Source organism: Phasianus colchicus, unplaced genomic scaffold, assembly GCF_987193195.1.
Source record: "Phasianus colchicus unplaced genomic scaffold, bPhaCol1.hap1.1 HAP1_SCAFFOLD_54, whole genome shotgun sequence".
Classification (NCBI taxonomy): domain Eukaryota; kingdom Metazoa; phylum Chordata; class Aves; order Galliformes; family Phasianidae; genus Phasianus; species Phasianus colchicus.
The window spans coordinates 604,348-625,112 of record NW_028325231.1 but is presented as its reverse complement, the minus strand read 5'-3'; the positions used below and the strand labels follow the sequence as shown (position 1 = coordinate 625,112).

The following is a 20,765-nucleotide window of genomic DNA, read 5'->3' as shown; positions in this document are numbered from 1 at the left end:
AAGAACCCAAACTGCTTTTCCCAACATGCTCTTTACATGTACAACAGGGACCTTATCTCCCTCTACGGAATGTAGGGAGCTGGATTGGGTAGGACCATCACGACTGATAGATCCTCTGGTATTGACCAATCAGGTGGCTTCTGCCAAATGCTTCTCCCAGTGCTTAAATGTTCCGCCACCCATTGCTTTCAGCACAGTTTTTAACAACCCATTGTATCGTTCGATTTTACCAGAGGCTGGTGCATGGTAGGGAATATGGTAAATCCATTCAATGCCATGATCTTTGGCCCAAGTATTTCCAAAAGAATTTTTGAAATGAGTCCCATTATCTGACTCAATTCTTTCTGGGGTGCCATGTCGCCAAAGGACTTGTTTCTCCACACCAAATATGGTGTTTTGGGCGGTAGCATGGGGTACTGCATATGTTTCAAGCCACCCAGTGGTTGCCTCCACCATGGTGAGCACATAACACTTACCACTGCGAGATCGTGGCAAGGTGATAGAATCAAGCTGCCACAGCTCCTCCTTTTCAGTTGGAGTGTAGCCCTCTTCCGACCCCTTGTAGGCCCGACTCCAGAATCCCAGGGGTTGGCCTCGGGTCTCTCCTGAGGCTCTTTGCCACAAACTCCAAGTGGGGCCTTTCTCTCCAGCAGCAGTGTAGAGGATGTTCTTTATATCCTGCCCTGTCCGTACTGGCCCTAAGGCCACGGCACGGGCTATCTCCTGTTTAATCTGTTCAAAAGCCTGCTGCTGCTCAGGGCCCCATGTAAACTCATTCTTCATTCGCGTCACATGATAAAGGGGGCTTACAATGAAGCTGTAGTTTGGAACATGCATTCTCCAAAAGCTCACTACACCCAAAGAAGATTGTGTCTGTTTCTTACTAGTGGGTGGAGACATAGCGGTGATTTTGTTGATCGCATCTGTCGGGATGTGACGACGGCCATCTTGCCACTTTATACCTAGGAACTGAATCTCCTGAGCAGGTCCTTTCACTTTGCTCTGCTTAACAGCAAAACCAGCACGCAGAAGAATCTGATTATTTGCTCTCCTTTTGTGAAGACTTCTGCTGCTGTATCGCCCCACACAACGATGTCATCAATGTACTGCAAGTGCTCAGGAGCACTGCCCTGTTCTAATGCAGTTTGGATCAACCCATGGCAGATGGTCGGGCTGTGTTTCCACCCCTGGGGCAAACGGTTCCAAGTATACTGAACACCCCTCCAGGTGGAAGTGAACTGTGGCCTACATTCTTTGGCCAAAGGAATGGAGAAAAAGGCATTAGCAATGTCAATGGTGGCATACCATTTGGCTGCTTTTGATTCCAGTTCATACTGGAGTTCTAACATGTCCGGCACAGCAGCACTCAGTGGGGGTGTGACCTCATTCAGGCCACGATAGTCCACCGTCAGCCTCCATTCTCCGCTGGCTTTACGCACTGGCCATATGGGGCTGTTAAAAGGCGAGTGAGTTTTGCTGATCACTCCCTGACTCTCTAGTTGACAAATCAACTTATGAATGGGGAGCAAGGAATCCCTGTTGGTGCGGTACTGCCGTCTGTGCACCGTTTTTGTAGCAATTGGTACCTGTTGCTCTTTTACCTGTAGCAGTCCCACAACAGATGGATCTTCTGACAGGCCAGGCAAAACAGACATCTGCTTAATGTTGTTTGTGTCTACAGCAGCTATTCCAAAGGCCCATCGATACCCTTTGGGATCCTTAAGGTATCCCCTTCTGAGGTAATCAATACCAAGTATACATGGAGCCCCTGGACCAGTCACAATAGGGTGCTTTGCCAGTTCCTACCAGTGAGGCTTATCTCGGCCTCCAACACAGTCAATTCTTGAGAGCCCCCAGTCACTCCAGAAACATGGATTGATTCTGTCCCTTCATGACTCGAGGGCATCAGAGTGCACTGTACCGGTATCCACCAATGCCTTATATTTCAGTGGTTCTGATGTGCCAGGCCATCGGATCCACACAGTCCAATAAACTCTATTATCTCTTTCCCCCCTTGACTGAGGGCAGGGCCCCTCTATTCATTACCTGTGGTAACTGGAGCAACTGCACTGGCGGTTGATCTGCTTTGTAATTCTCTCACCCGTGCTCGTAGTACATGAGTAGCTTGGTCGTGCCACTTCCTCATGTCTTCTCCATGCTCACGTAAGTAACGCCACAAGGCAAGTCGCGATGTAGGATTCCTTCCTGGAGCTGGAGAGCGCTTGCCTCTAACAGCTGAGATTTTTGATGGTGCACCTGAGAAGGAGGGTTCATCGTCTTTAGTTAGTTGGATCCGCATTAGTTTCATCAGCTCCTTCATCTCCTTCAGTAGACTCTTTTGACTATTGTGACCTTCATCAAGCGTTTCATATACTTCTACAGGTTTGTCACGATTCATCAGTGAAGACACTTGCTCTCGCATTTCATTCAGTTGCTCCGTCATTTGTGAGATGGCGGTGATGGAGGCGTGAGTTGGGGGTAGCTGTTGTTCATAGCTTTGGAGCGTAAGAATCAATTCAAAAACTAAGGGTCTTCTCTGTTGGTCCTGGTATCTGTCCGATGCTGCCATTAGTGTAGCAGCGTATCTGTCTGGTGCTGTTGTTATGAGTTTCTGCCATATTTCAGGCGTTGTCCTCACTTTCTCAGGATCGTGGTCTTGGTGTGGGTCGTTAAGAACAAAGTTAGGGTCATACAGCATTTCCACCACAGCTGTTTCCCTCAAATACTGGATACCCTTTTCAACTGTATCCCACCTTTTCATCACAGGCTTCAAGCCGTCTCTGAAGGAGTACCTTTCCTTCACAGCTATTAACATTCGTTCCCAGAGGGAGGCAGCCCCATCCAAACATCGACTAATTCCTCTGTCAATAGCTGGATCTCTTTCAATGGCTCCTAGTTGGCGGGCTTCGTTACCATCTAGAGACAAGCTACTGGCCCCGCCGTCCCAACAGTGAAGCAACCAGGAAACGAGAGTTTCATTTGGGCGCCGTGTAAACTCCTTTCCTGAGCCTTGGATTTCAGTCATCTTCAGAGGCCGATGTGTAGTAATAGAGACTTCCTCTTCATCACTCTCTTCTGCATGTCTCTTTGTTTTTCCTTTTGCCTTTCTTGATGATGGTGGTTCCGAGGAGGGCCCCTCACCTGGATCTTCCTCCACCTCCTCGTCCGCTTCTTCTTTTTTCCATTCTAGACGTGAGGACACTCGTTTCCATTTCTTGCCCTCCACAGGGGCAACTGATATTGTTACTGGTGTCTCCTGTAATTGATCAGATTTGACTTGGAGATTCTCCCCTTTGGCTTGAACCTCAGCTCGGAAACTCTCTCTCTCCAAAACAGTATTATATAGGGCACAGTAAGCACAAGCCAAACCCCAAATAAGTTGTACCTCCTTAGATTTACATAAGCCGCACCGTCCCTGACTCAAATACTGGCTAAGTTTCTGGGGATCCCACAGGTGCTCAAGAGTGAAATCCCATGACATTGCGGGTCCCCATGCTTCTAAGATTTTTCCTAAACCTCTCCATATTCCCTGCCAGTCAGCATTCTCTGGTTTTGGAGGAGACTCCTTCTGCTTACTATTCCTGTACTGGAATACATTCAGAGAGACTGATATGAACAGGACTGATACGCCCACAAGCATGAGAATTAACTCAGCATTGGAAAAACGTCTGATAAACCGAGAGGAAAGCCTGGAAACTGGTTTGAACATCGTGTGGTTTGTAAAATTAGCCATTCCATCTGGGATGCAAGTATCAAAATTCATATCATACCACATTGCATAGAGGTACCAATATAGGTACCATACAGGCGTCTCCATCAGTGCCCTTATGTGGTTATATATGAACACAATTCCACAACAAGTGATTATGACATTGATGATTGGCCAATAGGTCGCGAGTAACACCATAGCTTTTAATCCCTTACACAGCGCTCCCACGATAAAGAGTGGGTTCACCGCTGGCTTCTGCTCAAAAGGGGTTAATGAATTGAAGCTAACAAGAGAGGGCGGAAAGGAAAAAAGGCACTACCCAGACTAAGCAGTGCTCAAAGTTTACAAATATCCCAGAATACTGGCAGTACGCCTGGACTTTCAAGGTCAAGTTTTTCCAGCACAAAAACCTGAACCACTGATAATGCTCCCTAACGAAGCTCTCTAAGAGCAGAGAGCGAGAATCTTTCTAAGAGCTAAAAAGCAGCTATGCCCGCATTCTCCACCAAAATCTGTCACAGAGTTAAGTAGATCAATTTATGCCCGTGACAGGGGGCAGTCGGCCCCTGCCCTCCCCACTCCCCGCCTACCCCCCGCCTGGCCCCACAAAAATGGAAGGAAGGAAGGGGGGAAAAAAAACAGCGGCAACAATCTATGGAGGTAAACTTATTTTACTAACTATGATATCGGAATGCAAGATAACACAATATAACACAATCTGATTGAAATTGAGACTAATAAATCAAATAAGATCTGAGAGAGAGTTCCTGAGACTGAGTCAAACCTGAAAAGCTTAGAACGGCTGGGAAAGCACCTCCAGCACCCACTGCCAGGCAGTAAGAGACCGCCCCACCCAGAAGGGCCAGATCCCATGACTTCCATAATGTATAGGGACAGGTACCTGGAATTGGAGCATTAACACTTTAATTCCAGTACGTGATGTTTTGATGTTGAATACTGAAAATCAAAAAAACATAAAACCATGACACAAAGCAAAAACCTTCAAGCTCAAAAGGGATCACTTGCAAGGCAGGCACGCACTGGAGAGCACTCTGATATCTCTGTGCTCTGGGGATGAGCAGCTTGTGCACCGCGTGGGTTTGCATTGCCTTCTGCTCCCACCACCTCCAGAAACTTGGGATGGTGCACTGAGGAAGAACAAGCTCAGCTTTTTGGAGTTTTATTGCAGACAAACAAGGCTTGGCGTCATACAGCTGCTCTGACCAGCTGATTAAAGCATTCGAGAAGAGCAGCAGAACCAATGTGCAGCACGGTTAGGAAGGATGATGGGGCTGTGTGAAAGAAATGCCTCCCCAAAAGCAAGCACTGGGCTGGAGGAGGCACCAAAACCAAATCCTGCTTGCACCTTTCCCTCTCTTCATTCCACGTGCTGACATTTGTTTTCAGAACAAAAACAAGACTACAGTGAAGAAAGCTTCAGAACAACTCAGCTACTTTATTCACCCCCTTCCCTTTCCACTACAAATGGTTCTCAGAAAACCTCCAAGAATCACATTACTGCTCTCCTGACCCTTCTCCCAGATTCATCAGAGCACTCACAGATCACTGAGAGCAACACATGCACAGACACACAGAACATCCCTACACTGCCGCTTCTCCTTAGGAAATGGCATCAAAAAGCTGCTGGCAGGAAGAGCAGAAGAGGAAAGCGGGCATGGTGAGAGAACTGCTTAGGGCAGCAAGGAAAGGCCATCTGAAGCTCCTGGCTTAAGTCCCTTCTGCAGAGGGTGCCAGTGGTGCACCAGAAACACCACCTGCAGGGCCAGCGAGGAGCTCTGCCCTCTGCACAAGGCCCTTCTCACACTCAAGGCAGTTCTAAGGCTTCCAGCCACGTGAACTCACTGGTGCAGGCACGGATTGGACTTCACCCAAGTGCAGACACTCCGGAACCTCAGCAGGTTCCAGCTGTGGCCAAAGCTCTTCTTGCAGGCTGCACATTTGTAGGGTTCCTCACGTGGATACACTGGTGTGCTCCCAGTTGAGCTCCCAGCTCTGGACAGACCTCTTCCTGCAGTCAAGGCACTCACAGGGACTCCCCTGGTTGCTTCTCTGGGGACTACTGACGGTAGAGGTCCAGACGAAGCTCTTCCCAAACACCCTGCAGACAGGATTTCTTCCTTCCTGGTGACATATCGGCCAGCTGAGGTCTCCTTTGGGTCCTCACCTGCTGCCCCACAGCAGAGGAGTTTCTACAGGGAAGGTAAGAGGTGACTCTCCTTGCACACAGCCCTGGCAGAAATGTGCCACCTGGCAGAGGATTTCCTGCGGCTGTGACACATCCCACCCTGGACTCTGCTTTGTATGACCACTCAGCAAAGCAACTGCAGCTGGAGGAGAGCAATACGCATAATTCTCATGGAAAGAAGGAAAAGAGGATTCAGTTTGGCCACAGAGCTCTTCCTCGACTCAAGGGATTTGTAAGGTCCATCACCACACAAAGCCATAGTTGGTCACCAAGCTGGGGCTCTGGCTGAAGCTCTTCCCATGTTCATGTGTCTGCAGGCTCTGTACCTTGTGTGGCTGTGCTGGTAGGTAACGAGACTGCAACTGCTTTTGAAGGTTCCCAGCGTCTTGAGATGCTTCTACAGCCTGCGTGCGCTGTGGATGTGCTGGTGGATGTTGAGACTAGATCTGCGTTTATAGCTCTTCCCACGCTCAGGACACTGAAAAGGTCTCGCCCCTGTGTGGATGCGCTGGTGTTGCTTCAATTCAGAACTGCTTTTGAAGCTCTTCCCACACTCAGGACACTTCTAGGGTCTCTCTCCTGTGTGGAAGCGCTGGTGGTAGATGAGATAGGAACTGCTTCTGAAGCTCTTCCCACAATCAGAGCACTTGTATGGACTCTTTGTTGAGCGTATGCACTGGTGGTTAATGATGCTGGAATCTTTTTCAAAGCTATTTCCACACTCGGTGCATGGATTCTGCTTTTTCTTCTGGCACACAACCTTGCTCCTGGGTTCTTCGGGCACCTCTTGACCTATGTTGAAGTCCAGTGGGCTCCTTGATGTCTTTCGCAGACACTTTCCCTGTGACTTCTTGATGTGCTCACCCTGACCTTGCTCCAGGCCTCCTTGGACATCCCTTCTGATTTCTTCCACACAGGCACTACTGCATCGCCTTTCAGCCACACCACTTTCCTGCTGATCCTCCAATATATCTGTAATCCCAATTCCTGCTGGATGAAAGAGGAAATCCAGAAATAGCACACAGTGCCCAAAATAAAACACAGAGATGGCTCTTCCTGCCCCAAACCTTTTCCCTCCACCACCTCACCTGGGCTGAGGTCTCCTGGCACGGCCTCAGGGCTACGCACATCTGGGATCCAGGGCTCTTCTCCTCCTTCAAGCAGGGAGATCACCATGGGTCTGGGGGCTGCAAGCTGGCCCACAGCTTCCTTTCGAGCAAAGAATGCTTTCACAACTCTGAAAATTATGAATGAACACCTTGTTTCTTTTCTGAGAATATATCAATGAAGAAGGCATCAAAATGTCTATGGCAACTGAATGCAAAATCCTACATGGTAAAGGAGTAACCAGGGAGTCGTGTGTGAGCCGGAGCTGGTGGCACCGTGCAGCGCACCGACAGAAGGGCTGGTTTTCTCCCTCCTGGATGATGCCCGCATGCCAGCACCGACCCTGGGGCATTTATGAGTCTGCCGTGCATACTAACCCCTCCTGAAACTCACGCTTCTCAGTGTTTCCTTTGTTGCTGTCGTCGTTATCAATATGTAACTGCACAGCTATTATTCTAGGCCCGGCCTGCAAAGGCTCACTCTGCACAGCCAAAGGTGCCCTAACGAGGAGGAAAGGCAGCAAAGCCCTCACCCAGCGAGGCCACGCACTGGTACGTCTCCAGCATCACGTCCCGGTAGAGCGCTCGCTGCGCAGGGTCCAGCAGCGCCCACTCCTCCCTGCTGAAATACACGGCCACCTGCGCAAAGCTCACGGGCTCCTGCAAGCAAAGAGGCTCCTTGCTGGGAACAGCCCAGGGAAGCAGCTCGCACAGGACACAAACTCCCGTCCCAGCCGCTTCTCTGGCCCCAGCACACACGTGCTGCATGAGGGCACCTCCCTCTCCCCCGGCATTCGCATCCCTCGCCCCTCGCCCTCTCCTGCCTGCTGCCCCCAGCCCCTACCTGACACGGATGTGCTGCGGCCATCTGCTGCTCTCCTGCAGGTGAGATGATCACGGCCGGAAGGAAAAGTCGAACTGGAGCCTGCAGGGACAAGAGAAATGGCAGGGGAGCTGTGACAGAACGCAGCAGTCCCTGCCCCAGCCCAGCCCTCCACAGCCCATCTGCAGGACACTGCCTGGGGGATGGCACAGCAGGCCTTGCACAGGAACACAAGCAGCAACAGCACGGGCAGCACTCTAGCTACAGCTGATTACAAATCACACAGCTGACTCAAACTGGGGGGCAGAAAGCACTGACACCCGGTTCAACAGCTGAGGGTACATGAACTGTATGCCTAAAGGCAATGCAGAGCAATGAGTCAGTCATCTTACCCCTAAACAGGGAGCAGCCCAAGCGCCCCTTGAGCCCTCCTGCACAGCATTGGGTGCACAACAGGAGCTCCCCACAATCAGGGATGTCTCTTGAGGTCACACCTGTACAGAGATCCCTCTCAGCTTGATGTCAAGACTCCTTGCTGACACAGACCTTCTTTAAGAGACCCAACATTAGTTTGGAGCTTCCTGAGCTTCTAAGGGGTTGTGTTACAATGAATATCTGAAGGTAATCATAGAATTATACAAGGGCCTGGGTTGAAAAGGACCACAGTGACCACCTAGATTCAACCCCCTGCTGTGTGCAGGGTTGCCATCCATCAAACTGTGCTGCCCTGAGCCACATCCAGCGTGGCCACGAATGCATCGAGGGATGGGGCATCCACAACCTCCCTGGGCAACCTCTTCCCGTGTGTCACCACCCTCTGGGTGAAAAACTTCCTGCTAATATCCAACCTGAATCTCCCCTGTCTCAACTTAAAACTATTCCCTCTTGTCCCGTCACTATCCACCCGTGTAAGCAGTCGATCTTCCTCCAGTTTATGCGTTTCCCTCAAGTCCTGGAAGGCCACAATGAGGTCTCCCCGGAGCCTTCTCTTCTCCAAGCTGAACGAGCCCCGCTCCCTCCTTGCACCAAGAATGCCTCGGCGGCTGCATTTCCCTCCTCCCCCCCCCCAGGGGGCGCTGCTCCCCACTCAGCTCAGCACGCACCCGGCGCTCGCTTCCAGGGCCCGTTCTCAGCACCGGGTGCCCTTTGCACGAGGCAGCCCGGGCTGCGCTTTGCTGACCTGCTGCTCGGGCGGTTCTCCACGCGTGCTCCAGTCAGCCCGCAGGCTGTCAGCTTTCCAGCGTCTATCACACGGCCCAGTGCCGGAGCTGGCGCCGATGCTGGACGTGCTCAGGGCCCGCAGCTGAGCGCTAAAGGCATCTGCGGCTGCCCGGTCAGCCCGAACAAAAGCCTCGGGAAGGGTTTGCACGACTGCTGCAGCCCTCCCCAGTCCCTGCCTCGAAACGGCGTTCACCTGGAAGAGAAAACTGCCTGCAGCTCCTCTGCACGAGCCACGAGGGGCACCTGCCTCGGGTGCGGAGCAGGCTGCTCCCACCTCTGGCGCAGGCAACCGGGCTCCTGGGAGTCGCTCCTGGGAGAGCAGGGGATGCCGAGTGCCCGCAGCCCGGAGCTGGCCGCAGGACGGCCTTGCTGCACCTCCTGCCGCCGCGGTGCTGCCCGGATGGCTTCCAGCCAGGCTCTGGCCGCTTCGGCACAGCCTCAGGTGCCGGGCAGCAATTCCCACAGCGAGCACGCCCCGAGCCGGCTGCCAGGCCTTGGCAGTTTCGCAGCTCGTTCTCATGGCACGTCTGCACCCGGGGGAGGGAGGGGGGATGGGGGCTGTGTGTTGTTACGCTAATGAAGCGTCGCTTTCTGCTGGGTCCCTTGCTGCCTTTGCTGGGGCCATTCGCACATCCTTGCGGTCGCACATCCCCACGTTGCTGTCCTGGCGCTCCTTTAACTCCTCTCACCCGTGAGCAGGTCCCAGAAGAGGCAATCTCCGGCTGCCCTGCTCTCGAGGGCAGCATCTCCCTGCAGCTGGCTCACTTCCTCGCTGAGCGCTGCCCATGGCACTCATGGCACGTTTCTCCTCACTGAGCAAGTGACGTCTGTTTCTAGCGACTTCCTATCCTGCTTTCTCAGTTCAGTCCTCTCTGCAAGGCATGAGCATGGTTAAGCTCTCTGCTGTACGAGGGCCAGCTCTGCTGTTCACTTATGTAGATCTACTGACTTTAAGGTCACCCAGAAGGAACCGCCCTCGGGGTAACCGGGGGTTTGTGTCCGGAGAAGACTGCTTCCTTTTCTATTGCATTTTCTGTGGGGCAAAAGTGGCTCCAAGTTTCACTTGGCAATGTTTAAACTCTACGCATCTTTCTGCAGGGGATGTTCCTCTGAACTTTGCCGTGATCACAGCCGCATCTCTTTCCTTTGTGCTGATAACCCAGCTGCACGCATGACCAAAATTATTTCCTCCGCTCACATCAAAATTTTCTAGGAAGCAATGGTTTTGTAACAAAAGGGCCAGTATCCCTATGGCAGAGGAGGTCAACACATCCTCTTCTGACTCTGCTCTTGAGAAGAAAAAAAAAAAAAAGAAAAAGAAAAAGAAAAAGAAAACAAACAAGGAAGCTAACAAAGAAGCCCACCCTAGTCTAGTCTGGGACATGGTTCACCAGATTCTTCCAAGTGTTCTCACTTCTGTCTCACTCAAGGCTAAACAGAACTTCCATATGTGTGGAAGAACACAGATCATGGCCTGAACAGGATGACTTGTGGAAAATCAAACTCCATAAGCACAAAGTGGTTATAAAGCAGGCATATTTTGAGTTACAGCACTGCACACACACGCTGGGTACTGAGGGAGTAGCCTCTCCTAACATGCACACCGTAAAAGGACAGTTTAAGGATATTTATAGAGACAAGTTACACATATGCAAGAATAGGAGAGGATATTACGATTGATTCTAAGAAAGGAGGTGTAGATTATTCTGATATTACCCTTAGTATAGGAGGAGATATTCACTGGTTCCAAGAAGTTATAATATTCTCCACCCCAACTGCTGAGTTACTGTGGCTTGCAGCTCTTATTCCTTGCTGTAGTGGCACAGCAAGGAACCAGTAAGTGAGCACGAGTGCCTGGAGCGGTGCGAGAGATGCGTTCCTCGGCTCACCTTCCCCTTCTCCAGGCTGCTGCTAGGAAGGGTGAGTCAACCCCCCTCTGACATCCCCCCCAAAGCGTCTGCGTCACTTTTTCTGCTCTACACCTCCTTACCTAGTACATAATTCCGAAACAATTCTAAAGAAATAGTCCCACATCAATTCCCCCCTTTTCTACAATCTAGCAATTGTCACGTCGCTAGATGACACCATTCTCACCTCAGAATTTATGAAGAACGCCCCGCTTTCCATCTTTTAGTGTATCTTATGCTGTTTCCATTAAACATACTCAAGAAACAATGTAACAACACATACGAATATTCCAAGAAAGAGTAAGACTACACAAGCCTTGAAGAGTTGCTTTAGCCAGGCAAAGCCCGGTAACCAACTGGTTAATCTGCTCCACAGTTCTGTAAATCCAAATGAGGTGTTATCCAAAATAACTTGGTGGATCACCTGAATTTATTCCCATAGTTCAGTGTGCACATCTGTTTCTTTTCTTTGAGTTTCATCAGTTTTGATTAATTATAGCGTACACCCCTCCTTCTTTGGCCGTCAGGAGATCAAGAGCCATTCCTTTCTGCAATACTACTTGACTAAGAGAGGATACCTCTGTCTGCAGTCCAAGAATAGCATCCATAGTTGAGTTCTTGATTTCCCTAATGTAGCTGCTATACTGATAATTGCCTTTTCTGATTCACTTACTCCTAGTCTAGGAATAAACCATCCAATAAAACTACGGAACCCAGAGGGCCTGTCTATATGGGGGTTATTACCTGCTTCACCCTTTTCCAAGAGGTTCTCAGTATCCCTGGAGGAGGCGCTGTTCCATTGAAGCACTAAGTATCCTCCTCATAATGTCCTTTCTAGTTCTCAGGAAGGGTCTCACACTGAGGCCTGTCTATAGTTGTATACTGAATTTAGGTCCTTTTTCCTATTGTCGTGATTTTATTTGCACACCTAGGCCTACTTCCTGCTCCACCCATAGTGTCCAATTGGTGGAGGGAATCCCACACTGAGGGATTTCCATTCCTCCATCTCTTGGTAAGGCTGTACATATCCAACAATCAGTGAGCTTTAGGCTAACCACTAGTGATATTTGAATAGGTGATTTCACGCCAGGCTAAAGCAAGTGCAATCTATAAACACATTCTAAACTTATTGTCTCTTAATCCTTAGCTCCAATGGTCCAGTCTTCTTAATATTCCACTGGGGTTGAGATGTCTTCTTAACTCACGTGTAGCTCCACAAGCTTGCTCTTTCACCTTGATCGCTGTATATGATATGATATGATGATATGATATGATATGATATGATATGATATGATATGATATGATATGTTCTGGAACCCCAAATCTTGGAATTATCTCTTGTAACAGTACTTTAGTTACTCCCTGCACCCTGTTGGTCCTGCAAGGGAAAAGCCTCTGGCCAACCTGAAGAGGTGTCTGTTAATACCAGCATATACCTATACCCCCCTTTTCTTGGGAGTTCAGGGAAATCAATTCACCATTGTTGCCCAGGATAAATTCCCTTCCCTGTTTGTCCCATGGCACCCTGGGTCCTGTTTTCTAGGATTACTCTGTAAACAGATCTCACATTGCTGTGTTACCTGCTTAGTGGTGGTGTATAAATTCCAAGCCACAACCCGTTGGCTCAAGTATTTATACAGGGTCTTGGTTCCCCAATGAGTTTTCCTGTGCTCAGCCATGATTATGGCCCATAATAGGGAGGTGGGAGCTATTATCTTGTTTTGAAGCCTGCACCTCTGTGTCCTCTGTTTCTGAATGCTCTCCAAGCCCCCTTGATTAGTTTATCCAGGTCCTGTATTTTGCTTCCTTTACTCTGTGTATCGCCGGGAGAAAAGAAAGACATTCTTGCTCTGATTAGCAAAAGACCTTGGGAGATGTAAACAAGTTCAGCAGAATGAAGGGAGAAAGCTGAAAGATTGTAACTATCTGTGCCAGACCGAGCCTCTCGACGTGATCACGAGGCGTCCAGGAGTGAGCAGATGCTATCAAGGTCAAGCTGACCAGTGGCAAACCTGAGGTGGCTGACAGAGGTGAGTGGCCTGTGTGCCACAGGATGGCACAAGAGGGACGAGCCCAGCTCTAGTGCCACCTCCTTCAGGGCAGGATGGAAGATCCAGCACTGCCGCATGCAGCAGGAGGGTCACAATTCATAAGACACTTGACCAAGAGCATATTGTTCAAGTTCACTGTACACAATAAAAGTTTTTGTTCTGCACGAACAACAGAGTCTGTGTCTAATTGCCACAGGTAAACCTTAATCTGCTTTGCCCTCCTCAACCTGAATGAGGACCTCTGGATAGGATTTAAAAAGGGCATAGAGAGTTTTTACCAGTATTCCATAGTTGTATATCCATATGCAACACCACCTTGTCATCCCTAGGAAAGTCCGGAGCGCCTTTGCTGCTTGAGGTTCCACAGTCTGGCAAATTGCTTCCTTCCTCGTTGTTCTCCAGGGTTTGGAATCCAGCAGCAACTTCGTAACCCAAATAGGTTACTTGTGGCCACGCCATCTGGGCTTTCTGTGGAGAAACTCAATAGCCATCAAGTCCGAGAAAGTTTAGTAGACTAATTGTCCTTGCTATGCATACCTCCTTTGTTGTGGTAGCTATCAGAAGGTCATCCATGTGCTGTGACAGGGTTCCTTGTCCTGGGGCCGTACCCATTGCTCCAGTCTTTGGCAAGTTGGTTCCTGAAAAGAGTGGGACTTTGTTTGTTTGTTTGTTTGTTTTAACCTCTGGAAAAGTGCTGTGCATGTAAGTTGTGTTGCTCTTCCTGAATCAGTTTTCTCCCACTCAAAGGTAAACATGAGCTGATTCTCTGGACTCAATGGTGGACAAAAAATGGCATCTTCTAGGTCCAGAACGGTAAACCATGCCAATTCACCTGATAATTTTGGAAGCAGCGTGTATGGGTATGCTACCAATGGGTATAAATCCTACACTATTCTATTGATGGCCCTTAAGTCTTGTGCTCACACTTCAGTAACAACCCGAATTTCTGAAAACTGTCAATTATTGGCTGGATTCCTTTCCCATCTCCGAATTTGAGGGGGTACAGTTTAATCCGAACCGGCCGAGCTCCCTGCTTTATTCCGATTGCTAGTGGTGCTGCATTCTTAGCTCTTCCTGGGGTCTCTACTACCCACACCCCAGGATAGACTTGATCACTTCCTTTGTCTGGGATCCTGGTCCCAGCAGGGGTAGTGATCAATGCTAGACTAAGCACCTCCATTAACTGTTCTTCTTGTACCTTACATTCCAATTTTCCTTTCAACTTGATTTCAAGATTCCAGTTGTTCTAATAAATCTTGCCCTAGAAAAGGCTTTGGTGAATTTGGCACCTACAAACATTTGTGTATCCCTACCTGTTTACCTACACTAAGTTGTTAAGGGTTAAGAAAGTAAACTTCCTCACTTTTGCCAGTGTCTTCCCTTACGGTTACAAATTCACCACTCACTGGAGTATTTAACACCCAATTAGATGCTCCAGTTACTACAAATTCCACACTTTGCTGCAATTCCTTCCTCAGCTTAATCTTCTCTACCCTTGACTGTTATTGCATCTGTTACCAAATCCAGCACCTCTTTTTGCACTAACTGCTTTCCCGTTCAACGGGGGCAGAACCTCCTGGGCCCTTCCAGCTCTCCCCCTTCAGCTCTTCCTGAGGAGATCTCTGGGTCCTAGAGCCCTGCTCTCAGCTCCTCCCGTCCTAAGGCTTCCCGTGCTAACACTGGGATATCAAGTTTCCCAGGTCTCTGCAGATGAAGGCTATTTGTTCCCAGCATCTCACCTCCTGCCTTCGCAAAAACAATATTAACTGCTAAATGGTCATCGCTTTCCAACCACCACTGATTACAATTTTTAATTAAAGTTTTCTTGCTCACGGGGCCCCCAGGCTCTCCAGCAATATCTCAGGTAGAATTTGCCTGGGAACTTCCTTTCCCTGTGTTCCTCCATACTAAATTTCATTGATTCTTTATTGTTCCCCAAAGTCCACACCTTATAGCTAGTAAGTTACTGTGACCAAATACATACTCCTCTTTAAACCCCAGTCCACAACGCCAACCAAAATGCCAGTTTCCTCTATTCCACTGTAATTCCTGGGCAGTACTACAGGTCAAGGCTCTGATAACAAATACAGGGTTAAACAAATATCCAACTAAACTCGATTCCCACGTTCACACCACTCACACCTGGGATCCAAAGGTTAGCATTCACACTAGATAGCAGCCGCTTATAAAGTCTCGTTGCTGGGTAATGGAGTCTGCCTACTTCCCCAGGGCACAGGAACACCAAATTCCCTGGGCACGAGCTATAACCAATGTCTCCCAGCAACAAGAGCACTTGTGTTGTAAATGGAATTCCACAAGCAATAATTCTATAACAGAAACACTTAACAATCACAAAGATAACGACAATGAAAAACCAGTTTGGACATTTACTCGTTACATGATCCTACCAGGCCCCTTCCTGGCAGCTAACTCCCACGGGTGCAGATGTGCCACGAGAACGAGCTGTGAAACTGCCCACGGCCTGGCAGCCGGCTCGGGGCGTGCTCGCTGTGGGAATTGCTGCCCGGCACCTGAGGCTGTGCCGAAGCGGCCAGAGCCTGGCTGGAAGCCATCCGGGCAGCACCGCGGCGGCAGGAGGTGCAGCAAGGCCGTCCTGCGGCCAGCTCCGGGCTGCGGGCACTCGGCATCCCCTGCTCTCCCAGGAGCGACTCCCAGGAGCCCGGTTGCCTGCGCCAGAGGTGGGAGCAGCCTGCTCCGCACCCAAGGTAGGAGCCCTTCGTGCCTCGTGCAGAGGAGCGCACGCTTCCTGCCCCCTGCCAGCAGCGGCGGGAGGGCAGCGGGGAGCGGCACCGGGCGGGGCGGAACCGGCGCTGCTGTAGCCCAGGCGGGAGCCCGGTCCCGGCTCCAGCTCCTGCCCAGCACGGCAGGTTTGCTGGGCCAGACGGGCTGCAACGAGGGGAGCAGCGGTTGCCAGGCGTGTTGCAGCCCGGCTTGGGCTCCGAGAGGCACAGGAAGGGGTTGGAGCTGGGACAGTGAGGAAGTGAGCAGAGGAGCTCAGCGTGCTCTGCTGCCCGGTTGGCTCTGTGTAACGCAGCCCAGCCGGGAGTGCGTTTCTCCCTCTGGGCCACGGCAGACACGAGATGATCCCGCTCCACAGCTCTGCACGCATGGATTGATGGCAGCTTTCAACTCCTCCTTTGGAGTGTCTGAATGGGAAGCCTCCAACGGGGGAATTTCCACTCCCCTCTCTCTCCCCGGCAGCCCGCAGTTTCCCTTCGGGGACCCAGCAGGCAACATCTGCCTCTAGCGGCCCTTCCAGCGTTCCCTTCTGTGCGCTTAGCGCCGGGCTGACGGCTCACCTGGGGTCGTGCAAACCCCTCCCGAGGCTTTTCTTCAGGCTGTCCCGGCAGCTGCAGGTGCCTTTAGCGCACACCAGCTCCGGCACTGGGCTGTGTAATAGACGCTGAAAAGCCGACAGCCTGCGGGCTGACTGGAGCACACGTTGTGAACGCGGCCGAGCAGCACGTCAGTAAAGCACAGCCCGGGCTGCCCGGTGCAAAGGGCGCACGCTGCTGAGAACGGGCCCTGGAAGTGAGCGCAGGGTGCGTGCTGAGCTGGATGGGGAGCAGCGCCCCCTGGTGGGGGACGAGGGAAATGCAGCCGCCGAGGTCCAGCCCAGTCCCCAAGTGTGGGGAAAGAGCATTTCTCGAACGTAGGTCTCACCCTATATGACTACATGACCCACATGACTATGAGCTACTTTATGGCTCCTTTTGTATACCAGAGGCTTCCTCCCGCTTTGAGAATGGATTTGGCCTAGGTGAGGCTAAGATGTGTATTACAGTGTTAGGTGAGGGAGCTGTAGAGCTAGGGACAAAATAACGTGGCATGATGCACGTGAAATGATTTGCCTTAGGGCATTTCATCATTGATGACAGTCCAAAAAGCCCACCAAACAATCTCTCCTCCTTAAAATTAAGACACTTGCACTTATGCCTTTGCAGGACAGATCTTTCCAGGTACAATCCCTTCCTGGTTTTGTGCAATTATCATCAGCCTCTATTTTCAAAAGACAGGTGCCTGTGACAGATAGGTGAATATCTCCAGGAACCAAACTGAAACAATAGAAGCTAGGCACTTAATAAAAAATAATCCCTCACAAAGCCCACCTAAATTGTTCAGTATCTAAATATTTTACAAATCTGGGTCATGGATCCCTAAGTTCATTTGGGGAGATGCCTATGTGGTCACCCTCACAGCGGTATGAGTCCCTTTTTAAAGCCGGTGGGGCAGGAAGCCTCCTCTGCATCTCCCAGCATCTCTGGCCTTTGGTTACTACTAAAAGGTTTCTCTTTAGCTCCTGTTTGATCTTCCATCATCACAAAACAGCTGCTGTAAGGTCTTCTTCCCCTTTGGCCTCTGACTAATCACATCTATCCTGATGTCTGATAGAGAGACCTCTTTGCGGTCTAATGGGAGCAGTGAGGGATTCAACAAAGGACCTTCCTTCCACTTTTAGAAAGAACTTTCATCAAAACGTAACTAAGCTAAGAAAACAGCTAGAGAACTGCTTACCATCTCCTTCAATCACATGACTGCAGGGGAAACAAAACAGCTGAAGAGGAAGGAGAAACAACAAAGTTTTCAAGCAATGATTTTATTGACGGTAATTTCTCAAATGTATCTCAATAGCTTTCCTGTTTTATTTAAACTGAAATAAAAGGAGAAGGATGGCAAGTCTGATTTGGGTTTCCAATTGAATCTTGCGTCATCTAATTACAAGTGTCTTCATGATATTAAAAATGAAAATATTTCTTTACATCTGCTCCACCCTCTACAAATATGGTTTTGTTTTGCTGCTTCCCTAATCCTGAACATCTGAGCATTGGAAATCCAGCAATGAAGAGTCACATACGCATTTTTAGTAAACATCCAGCTGAACATCTGTACATCCACTCAACACACAACTCTTGCCTGGTGTATGTTCTTGCTCTATCCTGACTGCAATACTATTGCTAATCATGTCATGGCATTTATTGTCTGCAGGGATGCCAGCATATTTCAATCACCTGCCCTTCATCGCTGACAAATTTAGGATCCACCTGCAAATTTGCAGAACTCCCAAATGTAATCCTCCTTTATTTATCCAAGCAGAGATGTGTACACAACACCTTGCACCTGGCTTCCAAAGAATAAAGGTCTATCCATTATGGTGCTGGACTGCACAGTCAAGGGAGTCTGGAGGGAAACGGTACAACTACATATACCTCTTCTTTAAATGCTAGGTGCTGTCCTCTGACAAATTTAGTCTTTGTTAGTCTTCAGCAACCGGATGAAAGAGCTGCTTGATGCAGCTTATCTTAACACACGGTCATCTTAGAACTGCAGCTGTAAGGAAGACCACGCCATTCAAAAGCTTTGTGTTAAACCACTACTCCTGAGTGGCAAGTCGTCTTTATGTTCTTGGGGAAAACTGGGTGTCATTAGCTGCTCTCATTTAAACATCTGTAAAAGCTTGAAACAGCTCAACATAAGCAACACTAAGCTTGAAGAGCAACTAGATTCTGATTAGCCCAGCTATCCTGAAAATAAGAATTACAACTATTGTTTTGTACTTTTAGATCACTAAAATAACATTCCTTTTACTGTCTTTAACATTTCAACCCAAAAGTTACAAAAAAAATGCACTGAAGTGATTCTGATACGTTATTAATGACAAAGATTACATTTTCAGCACCACTGCATCTTGTGAAGAAAGTACATGCTACAGGATATTTTCACAACAAAAGGACTAGACTGCTTATCTTTATAACTTAAATGGAAGATAAAGAAGTAAATCTTGTACAGAGACTTGAAATATGAACTGTCACCTAAACTGCTTTAGAGATACTTACGTGGCAAGTAACTGGAAGCCATAGAAACGTTATAATGCCCACTAGCACTACGTTTGTCACAGAACTTTACTGCCTTTCCATATATCCTGCTTCTCACTTGGTGACATTTTCTTCTGCAAGGACCTCGCAATGCTTCCTGGGACATCTCCTGATTTTAGCTCCGCAGGCAGAGGTCTTTTCTCAGTGGAAGATCAGGCACATCAAGGTTGAAAATGGGATTAGGAGATGCATTTGCTGATCACTGCTGCACACTTTTCTAACCCTTTCATGGAAGCTGATCAGCAATATTCCAGGTAAGTACGTTAACCTTTACACTTGTGAAAGACAACGTGTCAGCTGATGCTTACCTCCACGTGCCACTGTTTGCCCATAGCATTCACCACACGTCCTTCAACTGGTCTTCTGTGTGCTCCACAGATGGGGATGCCCATTTTGTCACGGCAGGTAAACCATGTAATTATTCTCTCTTTGGTTTGTGAGCATCAGCAGTGAGTTCCTTCCTGTTCAAAAATTCATTAATTGAGAGCATGAATAGAACAATTTCAACTTCAGAGCTTCCGTAGAGATCATTTAATTTTTAGCACTTGTTTCAGTAACAGGATTTATACTATAATAATGTCTTTAGCAGCATCAAATACGACAGTTCAATATGATTATTTTTTTAAACAAGCTTGATTGATTCTGAGAAAAGCCTGCTAAGTAGGATGCATCAAATCTCTATGAAAATAGCTACGGAGCTTGTCTCAAACAGGTTAGAAAGCTGTAGTCATGCCTGGCTTACATTCTGGCTCTCTTAGCACAGGTTTCTTTTAGATTTACTTAAATGTAATTGAAGGAAAGAAAAATGCACTCCTCTGCATTTTCCCCGTGATATCAAACATCAGAGAAAGAAAAATATAAGCTGACAATACCGCTGACACAACACTACAGGTTGTTCTTCAAATCAGCCTCTGCCATGATAATGAAATGATAGCTTCCTTTGTACTAAAAAGCAAACAACTAGTGACGTGTGTTATATCCTACAATGCCCCCTCATCCATGCATCACTGGGGGATGTAAAAACATGCAGCTATGTATTCTGCAGCTGCAGAAGCTGATGAAACGAGATGAAGGAAATCTGAAAAGAAAAACACACTGTGCAACTCAACTAAAAGCAAAGAACATAGGCAAGATAATGACTGAAGCAGCCGAAGACAACCAATTTTCTGCCCTTTGTATTAGAAAAATAATGTCAATCATTTTGCTGCTATAAGCAAGTTTGCACCCAGATTTCCTATTTCCTATGGTACCACCCTGTGCTGCAAAATTGCAGTCTTTCATCCCGCCCCACTCCCATGTTTACCCTCAGACTCTTCAGAAATTTAGATTGGAAGCTGGATGGCAAAACGGGCCCTAACTCTCTACATAACCACATGTACTGCATTAAAAGCATGAAATCAATGGCTACACAGTTTACTTAAAAAAAAAAAAAAAACCGTGAAGGATCCCACTGAAATGAGCGCATTTATTAGTGAAAAAGGTGATAAACTGGACTCAAATTGGGGAACCCCTGTTGGGAAAATAAAAATCTATTTAAAAATGACAAAACTTCTGCATCTGATTTGTTTTTAAGTGTCTACCACAGTGTATCCTACTGATCTTGAAACATCACCAGGTACAAAACACACTTGACAGGAAATCCGGTGTCGAAGTAGACAAGTAGTTAATATTTTATGCACACATTTTAAGATATCCACTCTCAGTTTTGTGATGCATTCTTAGACCTTTTTCTCATAAAAGACACTTTGGTTACTCCATCTCAGCAGGAAAGCCTTAGGAACCATAACCATCCCTCCCAACTTTCATTCCATTTTCATCATTACCAGTGATAGAAGGAAGGGTGAAGAC

At 48.5% G+C, this 20,765-nt stretch overlaps 2 protein-coding genes and 1 long non-coding RNA gene across 3 annotated transcripts; all 3 read right to left on the bottom strand.

Moving 5' to 3' along the window:
• Positions 1-1,241: 1,241 nt before the first annotated feature.
• LOC149911870 (uncharacterized) lies at positions 1,242-3,663 on the bottom strand. The gene has a single exon (XM_090133186.1). It carries the CDS (start codon positions 3,638-3,640, stop codon positions 2,036-2,038), a length of 1,605 nt encoding a protein of 534 aa, XP_089989312.1. The 5' UTR covers positions 3,641-3,663; the 3' UTR covers positions 1,242-2,035.
• Positions 3,664-7,205: 3,542 nt separating this feature from the next.
• Positions 7,206-13,482, bottom strand: LOC149911869 (uncharacterized). The gene is made up of 4 exons (XM_090133183.1): positions 13,339-13,482; positions 9,025-9,258; positions 7,866-7,946; positions 7,206-7,681 (listed from the first exon to the last, which is right to left on the bottom strand). The coding sequence occupies exons 1-4, from the start codon at positions 13,480-13,482 to the stop codon at positions 7,523-7,525; spliced, it is 618 nt and encodes a 205-aa protein (XP_089989309.1). The 3' UTR covers positions 7,206-7,522.
• A 4,143-nt stretch (positions 13,483-17,625) lies between these two features.
• LOC149911868 (uncharacterized) lies at positions 17,626-20,001 on the bottom strand. The gene is made up of 2 exons (XR_016462765.1): positions 19,226-20,001; positions 17,626-19,152 (listed from the first exon to the last, which is right to left on the bottom strand). It is a non-coding gene; the product is annotated as an uncharacterized LOC149911868 (long non-coding RNA).
• Between the last annotated feature and the right edge of the window lie 764 nt (positions 20,002-20,765).

Bases quoted from the DNA above. Each gene is read 5' to 3' on its own strand.
- LOC149911870 (XM_090133186.1), bottom strand. From the start codon at position 3,640: ATGCTTGTGGGCGTATCAGTCCTGTTCATATCAGTCTCTCTGAATGTA.
- LOC149911869 (XM_090133183.1), bottom strand. From the start codon at position 13,482: ATGGCGTGGCCACAAGTAACCTATTTGGGTTACGAAGTTGCTGCTGGA. The intron at 9,259-13,338 runs GTGGTGTTGCAT...TTTCTCTTCCAG, and splicing joins ACTTTCCTAGGGATGACAAG to GTGAACGCCGTTTCGAGGCA. The intron at 7,682-7,865 runs GTAGGGGCTGGG...CTTTGCTTGCAG, and splicing joins CCGCAGCACATCCGTGTCAG to GAGCCCGTGAGCTTTGCGCA.